The sequence below is a fragment of the Haliotis cracherodii genome, unplaced genomic scaffold, assembly GCF_022045235.1.
Source record: "Haliotis cracherodii isolate W230 unplaced genomic scaffold, xgHalCrac1.p SCAF_2, whole genome shotgun sequence".
NCBI lineage: Eukaryota > Metazoa > Mollusca > Gastropoda > Lepetellida > Haliotidae > Haliotis > Haliotis cracherodii.
Genome location: NW_027266275.1, coordinates 9,221,677 through 9,238,783, shown reverse-complemented (window position 1 = coordinate 9,238,783; position 17,107 = coordinate 9,221,677). Strand labels below are relative to the sequence as shown.

Below are 17,107 nucleotides of genomic sequence, written 5' to 3'. Positions count from 1 at the left end.
CATTAGGATTAAATAACTGGCGACACAAGTCAAGAGATGGTTAGTTCCTAAAATATTGAGGCAAACAGTGCTGTCTCAGGTCAGAGTAAAATGGACATATAGAACAGATATGGTTTTCCAAGAACTATACATAATAGAAGATATATTCACATCTAGGAATATGGAATCTTCTTCCATCAGGGCATAATGAGACCTAGTGTTGGGTATGCGACTCAAGTCATGCATGGGTTTTGAAAGGACAGTCACCTGGGGTGACAGAGTACAGAGTACGGACATGGACGGGTGGTTTTGGAATATGTACCCTACTTCCATCAGGGCATAATGTGAACAACGTAACTGTGTTAAAATATTTCTAAAGACATTAGCACTTACAAAAGGCTAAATTTTCTTCAAATATGTTAATCATTTTAATTACATATAGAAAAGTTTTTGTCTGTTTTGTTTGTTTGTTGTTTGACACCACTCTCAGTAATATTCCCGCTATATGACGTCGGTCTGTAAAAAAGTCGAGTCTGGACCAGACAATTTGGTGATTGTCATCATGAGCATATATCCACGCAATTGGGATACGATTATATGCAGCCTGACCACCCGGTCCCGTTGGTCGCCTCCTACGACGGGCATAGTCGCCCCTTACGGCAAGCATGAGTTTGCTGCAGACCTATTCTCTATCCGGGTCTGAAGAAGTCTGAGTATGTCTGATTATCGATATCAATACACCTTCGTTCATGAATGTTTGGACTCAAGCAACTTGTTGGTGGTTCCAGATGCAACCGAAACCACGGCTAAACCTAAATTCAAAACCGTCAATGGTAGGCCTGCTTGCAAAATGTTAGGGTTGAAACGGAAATCTACAGCATAGTTAAACATTTTGAAGCGGATTATCATTGACGGTCTTGAATTTCCCTCCCTTCATCATGTGCTAATATTACGATACACATTTTAACCAATCAGAAACGTTTGCCGAGTTCAAGCCCGTGAAGAGCCATTATTTCCGGCCACCTTTTTGACATTTGATGGTTGTTTAAAATAAATACGAGGTAAGGTGACCACAGATGAGCATGATTGTATAGCCTATGGTTTGTTTAGGTTGAAATAAGTGACATTCATATTTCATGCGATATCGAGCTGTGGTTCGAACCTAGTGCGAAATAAGAACCAAGATGGCGGGTTTCACTCCTTGTCTCTTTGAAAATAGAGGGGGTGTGATTTTTTTCTGTACTCTCAGAAATCCACGTGCAGCTTGACTTGCTTGTCGCGGGGTATAAGGGACGGATTTATTCCACCACTGAGAATTTTATTCTCCTCCAAGGCGGGATACATCGCATTTTATCAACATCACGTGGACCAGTCAGATCTCATCATTCTGACATGGAGGTATATGTTGTATCTGTAATACTGCGCGGTGACAATGCCCCACCCCCATCTCACTAGTTGCAACATGGGTACGACAATGAACACCCTCGTCACCCCGACACACCCTGTCTAACTTGTACAGTCTCATCTTGATGACTAATATAGCCACAACCTCTGTGTGACGTCGTACTGCAGGCGGACTTAACAAGCACTGACACGCCCACAATAAAACGGTGTCAGGGTCAAAATCACACACTGGTCTTTTGTCCGTGGCCAGTAGAAAAGTAATAGAGTACCTTCTATTATTTGCAGTCAGTTGATCATGACCGGTAGCCTATACTCAGAAATATGTTTTCATTCGTCTATATTCCCGTCTAGTTTATTCCTAACAGGAAACATGTCTCTGTATAGACACAAACAATCGTGCTGAACTTTAACCTTCTTCAAATTGTTTACATGCCAAATCAAACTTAAACCATATTCTTAGTATTTATAATTACCTTACGGATCTCCAAGGCGGTGATGTATCACCATGCATAATAATAAAAAAATATGCATTTTCCTCAGAGCAAGTCGACGCGCGAACACACAACGGGGCATAATGAGACAAAGTGTAAGGTATGTCACTTTTTCACTCCAGTCATGCATGGGTTGTGACAGGGCGGGGGACCTGGTGTAATTCGGTCCCTCCTATCAGTCAGTTAGAGTACGGCATGAACGGGTGGCTTGGGGTGACGGTTCTGACGGCTGTGGTCGGAGGTGGCTACTTTCGATACTTTGTTTGGGTCTGCATTGCCCACACCAGGTCAGTGAAGATGGAACGACTCTGGACACGGATAGTGGGAGTGTAGCAGGGAGGGTGACCTACTTGGTGTGTGTGTACAACACGGTGAGTATTCACCGCGGTATATGTGCTAGAGAGAGAGAGAGAGAGAGAGAGAGAGAGAGAGAGAGAGAGAGAGAGAGAGAGAGAGAGAGAGAGAGAGAGAGAGAGAGAGAGAGAGAGAGAGTTTGATCGTGCATATTTCCTTCGTTTATTCAGTGCAACTTGTTATACTCCACACCTTTGTTGAAAAGATATCCCATTTCAGTGACACAATGCAGTTGATCACGACTTAACTATAACAGAACACCATGACGTGATGTATATATCTGCCCCTCTGTTGTGCAATTGTAACCGGTAGCACATACCTGCAGCTCACACCCGTGGCCTCAGGCGGACCTCAGGTGGTCGAATCTGCACTTTAGATATCTTGTTCAAAGTTGATTTTTGTCTGGCCCTTATTAAGATCCAGGTATGAGTCAGAGTTGCCTTGTACCACTCCTATATGTTAGAAGTGACTGGCTAGCATACTAGCATAACTTTCTAATTAAACGCTGTTGTTTACGACCTCTGTTGTTCCTGTTTCAGCATCTCTCATCATGGGAGCCAGATGGACGTGTTTGTTTCTAGTCGTCCACCTTACAAGTCTGCTTTTGATGTCCAAAGGTAATCACATTTGGTTCTAAACCTCATCACCAAAGTTACTGTGGTGTCTTATATTTTATCCAATCATATACTACCCATGGTAAACTGTCGGGCAAAAGAAAGTATACCCTTGAAAATTGAATTGTACCCAAAAATTACAAACGTTATCAAAACGTTACCAGGGGAAAAACAGTCGCCGAAACACTGCAAACATAGGGTCCAAAACACAACTATGATACTCGTATCAAATACATAACCATTTCTGCTTGTTATACTTTCGCCACCATCAAACATGAGCATATTTGTTTTGCACGGCAGGTTAGAATACCCATTAGACATGGTATGAAAGGGCCCTGATTGGCCAAAGGGATGTGATTAATTCAATAAATGTGGAACATTTACAAATACAATAAACTCAAACGGACCACTTATTTTATTTCGTTATAACCGTAGTTCTGTATAAGCATATATACAGCAAATATACAGCATATTGACGAGATCAAAACACATTTCGTTCTATCAGTCAGTTCGTTATAAGCGTGTTCGTTATAAACGTAGTTCACTGTAATTATGAAAGTTATTAGATGTGTTTACATGTATAAGAAGTAGACTTTGTTCATTTAAACAGTTGGGTCTTTGAGACTACACATGTAATGATATGTGTGTCCCACAACCCGTTTTAGTAGTTTTCGGAAAGCTTTACTTCAATGTTTGTTCATAAACAATTCTTAAACCCAAGTTGTTTTTCTTGGGAGACGGAGATAACACTAGTAGGAACATATAGTAAAACGTATCTTGAGCCATGGACTGGCTCATATTTTCTAACGAAGATGGCAACTCGCCCCCTTTTCACGAGAATTGGGGTAGAAAAAGTAGCTTCATGTAATGTTCAATAAATTGATTTATTCTGAAAACAAATACTGCAACTTTCAATACATAGTCATGAAGACAAGTGCTCGTCCTGATTCAAAATTTGCACGTTCATGTTAATTTGGATGTTTGCGTGTTCGTTCGGAGCATGATGCTCACATGATGTTTTAATGTGAACATAAGATAACGATTGTTCAACAGTAAAATACGTTTACGTTGTAATCCGGTCGGGTACGCATCTGCCACTAAATGGTCTGAATCAAGGGGCCTCCTCTGTGGTCAAGTTGATATGAGAGCGGAAGGTCGTGGGTTCGATCCCGACACCAAAAGATGGCGCTTGTTGTTATCTTGCCTGGCGCTCGGCATTAAGGGGCTCAAATAAGTACTGATCGGCTCGGAGTCAGTGTCTCGGTGTGCTAGCACTATAAATCGGCATTTGTCCGGACTAGAACAAGCAGCCACACCCATGCCCCCACACCTACACGCACGTACATGTACGTCTCTATAAACGTGCAGCAATCTTGGAGGCGACGTTAAACCCCATTTAACCAAAAGTGCTGCACCATGGCGGTTATTGTTTGTGATTCTTAGGGACGATGGAAAAGCCAAGCGGTTAAAGCGTTGGTTTGATTCTCGAAATAGGCACCAATTCTAGTGTCCCCCGAGGAGATATGGCTCGAATTTTGATAAAGGCGGTGTAACATTCAACTCACTCATTTTTTTATAATGTTATCGTGATAGGGCGGTTTCAGTGTTAAAAGCAGCGTAACTCACACTCGTGAACATCCTGTTTGTCAGGTCAGACATGCTTCTTCACGGAGACGGCAGGACAGAAGGGATCTGAGATGCTGCGCAGTGACTCTGCGAACACGACAGACCTGAGTTCTTGCAAGACTCTCTGTAACACGACGGAGTTGTGTATAGCTGGAGAATTCCTCTCCACCACGAACACGTGTCACATCTACCTGGTGGAGACTAACCTCACGGGCCAAACTGAGACGGTGTTCTTTCAGTGGAACTGTACTTACGAAACAGGTAAGTATGCAACCCATTTTCATTATCACAACATTTATTCATGTATATGATGCATGTAACATTCTTAGATTACCCAGAGTGTTTTCGTCCCATCTGCGACAGAGGGGTGAAGGTGAAAACAAATTATGTTTATTTCTCCACACTTCTGTTATTATTATGTTTATTATTTTTTCTTCCTTTCTTATTATCCTATAATTATTATTTTATGAATTGAAAGACCACAACACAAAGATTTCAACCTATGCCATCGGCACTTTGAGGGATCCTGAAACGTTTTAAAATACACATCTAATACAGTCCCAACACAGCTATTAAAACCACGTCTGGTTCTAATTTTAATATTCATTTCATTACTTGTATGTGATATTCATTCGTTGGGAAGAAATATGCATGTTTGCAAATGTTTGGAGAAATAAACTACATACATAAAATGTACCTAACAGATGTATCATTTTCCCATCAAGCGACAACTGCGACTACAACAGCATCTACGACTACAATGCAAACGACTACAACTACAACGCAACTGACTACAACTACACCTACAACTACCATGCAAACGACTACAACTACAACGCAGCCGACTACAACTACAACATCTACAACTAGAATGCAACCAACTACAACTACAACTGCAACGACTACCACCACCATGCAGCCGACTACAATTACAACGACTACAACTACAATGCAAACGACTACAACTACAACATCTACAACTACAAGGCAACCGACTACAACTACCCCGACCACTACTACAACAACATCAAGAACAACGCCTACTACAACTATAACTACGACAACAACTCCTGCATCAATGACGACAATCACGCTCGACAGCAACAGTTCTGGTGAGTTATATGAGGTGCATGTATATGATGGATAGAATGTTAGTGATGAAAAGCTATCTTTGTATCATCCATAGTGAGTGAGTGAGTTATTATTACTTAACGTCGCACCAGGAATCTTTTGTTTACATATGTGTGATGACACTCAGATGAAATTTCCATTGTAATAGAATCAATCACTTATTTGAAAGATTAATTTATTTGATAATCATTTCACGAATCAGAGAATCAGATGGAAAAGCCAAGCGGTTAAAGCGTTGGTTCGATTCTCTAAATAGGCACCAATTCTAGTGTCCCCCGAGGAGATATGGCTGGAATTTTGATAAAACGGCGTAAGACTCAACTCACTCAATTTTTGATAATGTTATCGTGATAGGGCGGTTTCAGTGTTAAAAGCAGCGGAACTCATTCTTGAACATCCTGTTTGTCAGGTCAGACATGCTTCTTCACGGAGATGGCAGGACAGAAGGGATCTGAGATGCTGCGCAGTGACTCTGCGAACACGGCAGACCTGAGTGCTTGCAAGACTCTTTGTAACACGACGGAGTTGTGTATAGCTGGAGAATTCCTCTCCACCACGAACACGTGTCACATCTACCTGGTGGAGACTAACCTCACTGGTCAAACTGAGACGGTGTTCTTTCAGTGGAACTGTACTTACGAAACAGGTAAGTATGCAACCCATTTTCATTATCACAAACGTTATACATGTATATAATGCTTGTAACATACTTACATTACCCAGAGTGTTTTCATCCCATCTGCGACAGAGGGGTGAAGGTGAAAACAAATTATGTTTATTTCTTCACACTTCTGTAATTATTTTATTTATGATTTTTTCTTCCTTTCTTATTATTCCCCAATTATTTTTTTATGAATTGAAAAATAAAAGACCAAAACACAAAGATTTCAACCTATGCCATCGGCACTTTGAGGGATCCTGAAACGTTTTAAAATACACATCTAATACAGTCCCAACACAACTATTAAAACCACATCTGGTTCTAATTTTAATATTCATTTCATTACTTGTATGTGATATTCATTCGTTGGGAAGAAATATGCATGTTTGCAAATGTTTGGAGAAATAAACTTCATACATAAAATGTACCTAATTGATGTATCATTTTCCCATGAAGCGACAACTGCGACTACAACAGCATCTACGACTACAATGCAAACAACTACAACTACAAGGCAACTGACTACAACTACACCTACAACTACCATGCAAACGACTACAACTACAACGCAGCCGACTACAACTACTACATCTACAACTACAATGCAACCAACTACAACTACAACTGCAACGACTACCACCACCATGCAACCGACTACAATTACAACGACTACAACTACAATGCAACCGACTACAACTACAACATCTACAACTATAATGCAAACGACTGCAACTACAACGACTACAACTACAACGCAACCGACTACAACTACAACATCTACAACTACAATGCAACCGACTACAACTACCCCGACCACTACTACAACAACATCAAGAACAACGCCTACTACAACTATAACTACGACAACAACTCCTGCATCAATGACGACAATCACGCTCGACAGCAACAGTTCTGGTGAGTTAAATGAGGTGCATGTATATGATGGATAGAATGTTAGTGATGAAAAGCTATCTTTGTATCATCCATAGTGAGTGAGTGAGTTATTATTACTTAACGTCGCACCAGGAATCTGTTGTTTACATATGTGTGATGACACTCAGATGAAATTTCCATTGTAATAGAATCAATCACTTATTTGAAAGATTAATTTATTTGATAATCATTTCACGAATCAGAGAATCAGATGGAAAAGCCAAGCGGTTAAAGCGTTGGTTCGATTCTCTAAATAGGCACCAATTCTAGTGTCCCCCGAGGAGATATGGCTGGAATTTTGATAAAACGGCGTAAGACTCAACTCACTCAATTTTTGATAATGTTATCGTGATAGGGCGGTTTCAGTGTTAAAAGCAGCGGAACTCATTCTTGAACATCCTGTTTGTCAGGTCAGACATGCTTCTTCACGGAGATGGCAGGACAGAAGGGATCTGAGATGCTGCGCAGTGACTCTGCGAACACGGCAGACGTGAGTGCTTGCAAGACTCTCTGTAACACGACGGAGTTGTGTATAGCTGGAGAATTCCTCTCCACCACGAACACGTGTCACATCTACCTGGTGGAGACTAACCTCACTGGTCAAACTGAGACGGTGTTCTTTCAGTGGAACTGTACTTACGAAACAGGTAAGTATGCAACCCATGTTCATTATCACAAACGTTATACATGTATATAATGCTTGTAACATTCTTAGATTACCCAGAGTGTTTTCATCCCATCTGTGACAGAGAGGTGAAGGTAAAAACAAATTATGTTTATTTCTTCACACTTCTGTTATTATTATATTTATTATTTTTTCTTCCTTTCTTATTATCCTATAATTATTATTTTATGAATTGAAAGACCACAACACAAAGATTTCAACCTATGCAATCGGCACTTTGAGGGATCCTGAAACGTTTTAAAATACACATCTAATACAGTCCCAACACAACTATTAAAACCACGTCTGGTTCTAATTTTAATATTCATTTCATTACTTGTATGTGATATTCATTCGTTGGGAAGAAATATGCATGTTTGCAAATGTTTGGAGAAATAAACTACATACATAAAATGTGCCTATCAGATGTATCATTTTCCCATGAAGCGACAACTGCGACTACAACAGCATCTACGACTACAATGCAAACAACTACAACTACAAGGCAACTGACTACAACTACACCTACAACTACCATGCAAACGACTACAACTACAACGCAGCCGACTACAACTACTACATCTACAACTACAATGCAACCAACTACAACTACAACTGCAACGACTACCACCACCATGCAACCGACTACAATTACAACGACTACAACTACAATGCAACCGACTACAACTACAACATCTACAACTATAATGCAAACGACTGCAACTACAACGACTACAACTACAACGCAACCGACTACAACTACAACATCTACAACTACAATGCAACCGACTACAACTACCCCGACCACTACTACAACAACATCAAGAACAACGCCTACTACAACTATAACTACGACAACAACTCCTGCATCAATGACGACAATCACGCTCGACAGCAACAGTTCTGGTGAGTTATATGAGGTGCATGTATATGATGGATAGAATGTTAGTGATGAAAAGCTATCTTTGTATCATCCATTGTGAGTGAGTGAGTTATTATTACTTAACGTCGCACCAGGAATCTGTTGTTTACATATGTGTGATGACACTCAGATGAAATTTCCATTGTAATAGAATCAATCACTTATTTGAAAGATTAATTTATTTGATAATCATTTCACGAATCAGAGAATCAGATGGAAAAGCCAAGCGGTTAAAGCGTTGGTTCGATTCTCTAAATAGGCACCAATTCTAGTGTCCCCCGAGGAGATATGGCTGGAATTTTGATAAAACGGCGTAAGACTCAACTCACTCAATTTTTGATAATGTTATCGTGATAGGGCGGTTTCAGTGTTAAAAGCAGCGTAACACGACACTCGTGAACTTCCTGTTTGTCAGGTCAGACATGCTTCTTCACGGAGACGGCAGGACAGAAGGGATCTGAGATGCTGCGCAGTGACTCTGCGAACACGACGGACGTGAGTGCTTGCAAGACTCTCTGTAACACGACGGAGTTGTGTATAGCTGGAGAATTCCTCTCCACCACGAACACGTGTCACATCTACCTGGTGGAGACTAACCTCACTGGTCAAACTGAGACGGTGTTCTTTCAGTGGAACTGTACTTACGAAACAGGTAAGTATGCAACCCATGTTCATTATCACAAACGTTATACATGTATATAATGCTTATAACATTCTTACATTACCCAGAGTGTTTTCATCCCATCTGCGACAGAGGGGTGAAAGTAAAAAGAAATTATGTTTATTTCTTCACACTTCTGTTATTATTTTATTTTTATTTTTTCTTCCTTTCTTATTATTCCCCAATTATTTTTTTATGAATTGAAAAATAAAAGACCAAAACACAAAGATTTCAACCTATGCAATCGGCACTTTGAGGGTTCCTGAAACGTTTTAAAATACACATCTAATACAGTCCCAACACAACTATTAAAACCACATCTGGTTCTAATTTTAATATTCATTTCATTACTTGTATGTGATATTCATTCGTTGGGAAGAAATATGCATGTTTGCAAATGTTTGGAGAAATAAACTACATACATAAAATGTGCCTAACAGATGTACCATTTTCCCATGAAGCGACAACTGCGACTACAACAGCATCTACGACTACAATGCAAACGACTACAACTACAACGCAACTGACTACAACTACACCTACAACTACCATGCAAACGACTACAACTACAACGCAGCCGACTACTACTACTACTTCTACAACTACAATTCAAACAACTCTAACGACTACAACTTCAATGCAGCCGACTTTAACTACTACACTTACGACGCAACCGACTACAACTACTACACCTACAACTACAATGGAACCGACTAAAACTGCAACCACTACAACCACCATGCAAGCGACTACAATTACAACGACTACAACTACAATGCAACCGACTACAACTACTACACCTACAACTATAATGCAAACGACTGCAACTACAACGACTACAACTACAATGCAACCGAGTACAACTACAACGGCTACAACTACAATGCAACCTATATCAACTACAACATCTACAACTACAATGCAACCGACTACAACTACCCCTACAACTACCATGCAAACGACTACATTTACAACGACTACAACTACAATGCAACCGACTACAATTACAACGACTACAACTACAATGCAACCGACTACAACTACTACACCTACAACTATAATGCAAACGACTGCAACTACAACGACTACAACTACAATGCAACTGACTACAACTACAACGGCTACAACTACAATGCAACCTACCTCAACTACAACATCTACGACTACAATGCAACCGACTACAACTACCCCAACCACTACTACAACGACATCAAGAACAACGCCTACTACAACTATAACTACGACAACAACTCCTGCACCAATGTCGACAATTACGCTAACTCTCGACAGCAACAGACCTGGTGAGTTATATGAGGTGCATGTATATGATGGATAGAATGTTAGTGATGAAAAGCTATCTTTGTATCATCCATAGTGAGTGAGTGAGTTATTATTACTTAACGTCGCACCAGGAATCTTTTGTTTAATGAAATTACCATTGTAATAGAATCAATCACTTATTTGAAAGATTAATTTATTTGATAATCATTTCACGAATCAGAGAATCCGTGCTGTAAATTATTTGTATGATAGTGTTTTTTCGCCCATATTGCGGTGAGTTCCAGTGGTTTAAGGCGCCGCGACTAAGTTGCCTCCCTGAGCCGTGACAGGCACCGCTGGTGGAGGATCGAATTTCAGTTTCGCAGTTGTAAGACAGGACCACACCCGTTCTCGCAGGTTTAAACAAAGCGGTAACCGTCCTGACACACCTCCTCCCTTATTAAGCCGGCATCCCGTGATATAAGTAAATCATTGTTAAAAGCAGCATTAACCCATCTCATTCACTCTCTCACATTCAAGTGTCATTCCGTGATATCACTGAAATATTGTTGAGAGCAGCGTCAATTCAACCAAACTCACTAACCCACATAAGCTGTCATCCCGTGATACAACTAAAATATTTTTAAGAGGAGCGTCTTCCCCTTCTCACTCACTACCACATTTAGTCGTCATCCTGTGATATAATTAAAATACTGATGAAGGAAGCGTCAACCAAACTCACTCACTCACTCCTACCACATTAAGCCGTCATCCCGTGAGATAACTAACATACCGTAAAGAGCAGTGTTACCCCTGCTCACCCACACCTCTCACATTAAGCCGTCATCCCGTGAGATAACTAACATACCGTAAAGAGCAGTGTTACCCTTCATCACCCACACCTCTCACATTAAGCCGTCATCCCGTGAGATAACTAACATCCCGTAAAGAGCAGTGTTACCCTTCATCACCCACACCTCTCACAGTAAGCCGTCATCCCGTGAGATAACTAACATACCGTTAAGAGCAGTGTTACCCCTTCTCATCTACACCTCTCACAGTAAGCCGTCATCCCTGAGATAACTAACATCCCGTAAAGAGCAGTGTTACCCCTGCTCAACCACACCTCTCACATTAAGCCGTCATCCCGTGAGATAACTAACATACCGTTAAGAACAGTGTTACCCCTGCTCCCCTACACCTCTCACATTAAGCCGTCATCCCGTGAGATAACTAACATACCGTAAAGAGCAGTGTTACCCTTCATCACCCACACCTCTCACATTAAGCCGTCATCCCGTGAGATAACTAACATCCCGTAAAGAGCAGTGTTACCCTTCATCACCCACACCTCTCACAGTAAGCCGTCATCCCTGAGATAACTAACATCCCGTAAAGAGCAGTGTTACCCCTGCTCACCCACACCTCTCACATTAAGCCGTCATCCCGTGAGATAACTAACATACCGTAAAGAGCAGCGTTACCCCTGCTCACCCACACCTCTCACAGTAAGCCGTCATCCCTGAGATAACTAACATCCCGTAAAGAGCAGTGTTACCCCTGCTCACCCATACCTCTCACAGTAAGCCGTCATCCCGTGAGATAACTAACATCCCGTAAAGAGCAGTGTTACCCTTCATCACCCACACCTCTCACATTAAGCCGTCATCCCGTGAGATAACTAACATCCCGTAAAGAGCAGTGTTACCCCTGCTCACCCACACCTCTCACAGTAAGCCGTCATCCCGTGAGATAACTAACATACCATAAAGAGCAGTGTTACCCCTGCTCACCCACACCTCTCACATTAAGCCGTCATCCCGTGAGATAACTAACATACCGTAAAGAGCAGTGTTACCCCTTCATCACCCACACCTCTCACATTAAGCCTTCATCCCGTGAGATAACTAACATACCGTAAAGAGCAGTGTTACCCCTGCTCACCCACACCTCTCACTTTCAGCTGCCACCCATGTTATAACCAACATAAGCGTCACAGGCCAACGAGTTACTGTTTTCAGATGCGATGATCCACAGCACCTCCACGACCACTTCTGTGAACACTTCCTTGTTATTTCCTTCTACTGTCTTCCTCAGGACCTTCTTCAGGTCCTCAATATCGTACGGAGGGTTCGATCGCAGCCGCCCTCGCAAGCTTTGCTGTCCTCATGTGCATCCCCTGCTTGATGTGCATCATCTTGTGCAGGTGAGCTACAATAGGTCTGTCGTCTCCATTACAACACGTCCACGTCAGTTGTGCCGTCAAACAGATACGATTTGAGAGTCTACTGGGACATATGCATGAAAATAAGACGAGGTTAGCCTTGTGTGTGATTTCACAAGAATCATTAAAAGCCGCTTTTGACATTATTTTATTATAATTAAATTTTCTTTGCGTTCTTTGAAATTCCTGCATTCTGATTAGCTGAGTTGGTCACGTGTTATTGCATTCATTTCTCAATGAATGTAAAACATTAAGCCCCGCCCACCGAAGCGGACTACTTTTATTACTACAGAATGTCGGGGAATTCCCTATTCACTCACGTATATCGCCATGCACAGGGCGTTAAGCGAAACTCCTGCATATTCATTGTCCAAATAACCCTTTGAGACCGAAGGCCGAGAAGGAATGAATCAGCGCACGTGCAGGCTCGCTCGCCTTTTTTTTGTCCCGCTCACCTCGGTTCCACAACTTTTCATGTCTTCGGGTTTCATTTCCGACTAACATTTTCCCATCGGTGTCTTCCCGTTCTCAGGGAACAAATGCTTGAATCTGGTAGTAACTGACCATTTCATTTGAAACAGCCGCCTCTCCCGGACATATTTGTTCCATTTCGTTACAGTCTGACTTTTGCAGTTCTTCTCGCCTCTTGCCTTGATTGACAGGTCCAATGAATATGGTTTTGATCTTATTCTCTGTTGATTGGCTACTGACATTGTGGGCGTGTCAAGTTATGTGCATAAATCAAACAATCACCTGATTCATGTCACGCCACAGTATGTAATCCTACAACTGGAATGTTTATCAATCTCGTCATTTTTGTCTGCTTTGATGAAGACAACTGTTTCTGGTTAAACTATCCTAGATAAAACATGTTTTCGTTGTCGAATTTAATTGTAAGCATTAACTGTGTGTTTTCGTTTCGGTTTCGCCTACGCGGATTCAGACAGTTTGTGCAACGGTTTTGCTATTCATACCTCAATGAACCGAAACAAAATACACAGTCAATGCTTAAATGTCTCAGCACGGAACACTAAAGACATTAAACATAATTGTATTCATACGGAGAATCGAACCCACCACAGGTGAGTTAAACTTACAGGTTACCATTCTGCCCTAACCGTTATGATGCATAGTGGAGCGTATTGAAGAGAGCCTGTTTGTTCGAATTCCATGCTGCTTGGTGACTATTTAGGTGGTTTTAATAGACTCTTCTGTCTAATGGAGGCACGGGTGGCCCAGTCACCTAAGGCCTTAATAGAGAAACCTTTGAGTGTTGATTTTAATCCAAGTTTTGTTTTGATCATATTTCTAGGTTTGTCAGCACTATACACGTACATTGTACTCCTGGGTTTCAGGCTTTTCACTTTAATTAAGCCGACACGCCGTGTTCTAACTGAACTTCTGTTCAAATCGGCGCTAAATCCAACTCCCTCACTCACTCTCTTATAGAGTAAGGAGTTCATTTTCGAAACAACGACTGCTTGTAGTTTACTATGAATGTGTTGGCTTTTCCAGAAAAAATGACCCCTCAAGTGAAGACAACGAGGAAGACAACGGGAGATGGGTCATCTATAGGGGGCCAGGCTTGAGGGAATCGCTCAAGAAAGAGATATTCATAAAACGACGGTCTATACAAACAATGTCCACGGAGATCAGAGGTTAAAACCCTAAGACTAACCTATTTACGTCACCATTTCATCAAGGACATACGCGTGGGAATAACTCTTGCTGAGTCAGTGAGTGTTTAGCTAAGCTGGAGTGAGCACGGTTTTGCTTCGTTGGAACAATCACTTGAAGTGTGTCATCAGTGAAAAGTGACACTTTTGATGACTTACTTACTTACTTACGTATTTCGCACACGGGCCCAGCCAGGCCATTTAATGTGTTTCCGAAAGGGGCGAAAGTGGTGTGTGCAACCCAAGAGGAGGCTTTAGGGGTTGCTTTTGATGACGCCCCACAACGCTGTTTGACGCTGGCAGACCAAGATCCGAATCAGCTGATATTCTGAAATGCCCCGCTGACTTTGACAACCCGTGGCCCTGTATAACACAAAGGAACAGCTAATGACACAGCTACACAATGATATTCAGCTGAGTGATGTCACAATGAGATTCAGCTGAGTGGGGTGACAATGTGATTCAGCTGAGCGGGGTGACAATGAGATTCAGCTGAGTGGGGTGACAATGAGATTCATCTGAGTGAAGTGACAATGAGATTAAGCTGAGTGAGACGACAATGGGATTCAACTGAGCGGGGTGACAATGAGAATAAGCTGAGTGGGGTGACAATGATATTCATCTGAGTAATGTCACAATGAGATTCAGCTGAGTGGGGTGACAATGTGATTCAGCTGAGCGGGGTGACAATGAGATTCAGCTGAGTGGGGTGACAATGAGATTCAGCTGAGTGGGGTGACAATGAGATTCAGCTGAGTGGGGTGACAATGAGATTCAGCAGAGTGGGGTGACAATGAGATTCATCTGAGTGGGGTGACAATGAGATTCAGCTGAGTGGGGTGACAATGAGATTCATCTGAGTGGGGTGACAATGAGATTCAGCTGAGTGGGGTGACAATGAGATTCAGCTGAGTGGGGTGACAATGAGATTCAGCTGAGTGGGGTGACAATGATATTCATCTGAGTGATGTTACAATGAGATTAATCTGAGTGGGGTGACAATGAGATTCAGCTGAGTGATGTTACAATGAGATTAATCTGAGTGGGGTGACAATGAGATTCAGCTGAGTGATGTTACAATGAGATTCAGCTGAGCGATGTGACAATGGGATTCATCTGAGTGAGTTACTAATGTGATTCTGCTGAGTGAGTTAACAATTGGATAAAGTTGTGTGGGGGCGACAATGGGATTCAGATGAGTGATGTGACAATGAGATTCAGCTGAGTGAGACAACAATGGGATTCAACTGAGCGGAATGACAACGGGATTCACTTGAGTTGGGCGACAATGGGATTCATCTGAGTGATGTGACAATGAGATTCAACTGAGTGAGATGACTTCCGTATTTCTGTGGTTATTGTACACGAGTGACAGGCACCCAGTCCTAAATGTAATAATGCACCTGCACGGGTATGTAACATAAAAACGCTCATCTTGATTCATCTGTCAACATGACAATACTTAATATATTTGAAAATGTAAATTATATTGTATTGTACAGTTTTATCGTGTTTATTGCTATATCATACATAAAAACGAAATCTGAGCCAATAGATTTTTGCTTACAGAAACACCACATTGTCACATTAACAATTAAGGGTCTGGTTACAAACAGCTTAAAGTCACCCTTAATGTTTTAAATACTCGTGATGGTACCAGCCGTGCAGCAACTGATCTGTGTGAAGTGTCTCTACCCAACGTGTTCTGTTTATCTGTTCAGCTACAACAGTTGCTTTAAATTCATGCGTTGTCCTCGTGCTCTAGACCTGTGAGAATTATATCCACATAACTGTATGCAGTACAGTAAAGCGATAACTGAAGCTCCTCACAGCGATGTTCTGTTCGCGGAGCTCAAGATACAACCGCTGCCACCAGTCAAAGCTCCCCACTGTGACTGGTGACCACAACCATGCTTGGAGTTGAACTCGCAGCCGAGGGACCGTTATGTTTACAAACAAGTGATGATTGCCGTGATGCCGAATACTCTTACCCCTGCTTAATTATTTTCTTTGTTTGTCAATTTGAATTCCTGTTTCATTACAACCATCATAGTTAGAATGTAAGGGAGATGTTGGTTGATTTCCCGTTTGTCTGCAGTCTCGAATCAAACCGACCGCATCCGTGGTCATACCAAAAGACGTTAAAAGATGGTACTTGTCATTACGCTGTCTGGCGCTCGGCATTAAGGGGTTAAAGCAAGGACTGGTCGTCTCGGAGTCAGTATACTGTTTCTGAGTGGGGTATTCATGTTAAACTGCGGCATGGTATCTCAGTGTGCTAGCACTATAAATCGGCATAAGTCCGCAGCCACACACACACACACACACACACACACACACGTGAACGCGACGTTAAACGCAATTTCACCTCACCTCGAATCAATCCGATCAAACAAACGAAACGGTAAATTCATCTGGGTAATATGGTCAGTCGTAAACCTTTTAAAAATTAACTGTGATGGCATTCCCAAAGAAATAAACAAAAGTATAAACCTTACTACCGTATG

At 41.7% G+C, this 17,107-nt stretch overlaps 1 protein-coding gene across 2 annotated transcripts; it reads left to right on the top strand.

Moving 5' to 3' along the window:
* Window positions 1-1,953: 1,953 nt before the first annotated feature.
* Window positions 1,954-16,121, top strand: LOC139469731 (mucin-2-like). Of its 2 annotated transcripts, none has more exons than XM_071251997.1 (12): window positions 1,954-1,974; window positions 2,768-2,845; window positions 4,493-4,729; window positions 5,194-5,580; window positions 6,009-6,245; window positions 6,717-7,175; window positions 7,604-7,840; window positions 8,305-8,763; window positions 9,195-9,431; window positions 9,902-10,741; window positions 12,798-12,906; window positions 14,440-16,121. In XM_071251997.1, the coding sequence occupies exons 2-12, from the start codon at window positions 2,779-2,781 to the stop codon at window positions 14,585-14,587; spliced, it is 3,417 nt and encodes a 1,138-aa protein (XP_071108098.1). In that variant the 5' UTR covers window positions 1,954-1,974; window positions 2,768-2,778; the 3' UTR covers window positions 14,588-16,121. The 2 variants fall into 2 exon arrangements, with proteins under 2 accessions (XP_071108098.1, XP_071108097.1); XM_071251996.1 differs by lacking the exon at window positions 1,954-1,974 and adding an exon at window positions 2,045-2,245.
* The last annotated feature ends 986 nt before the right edge of the window (window positions 16,122-17,107 follow it).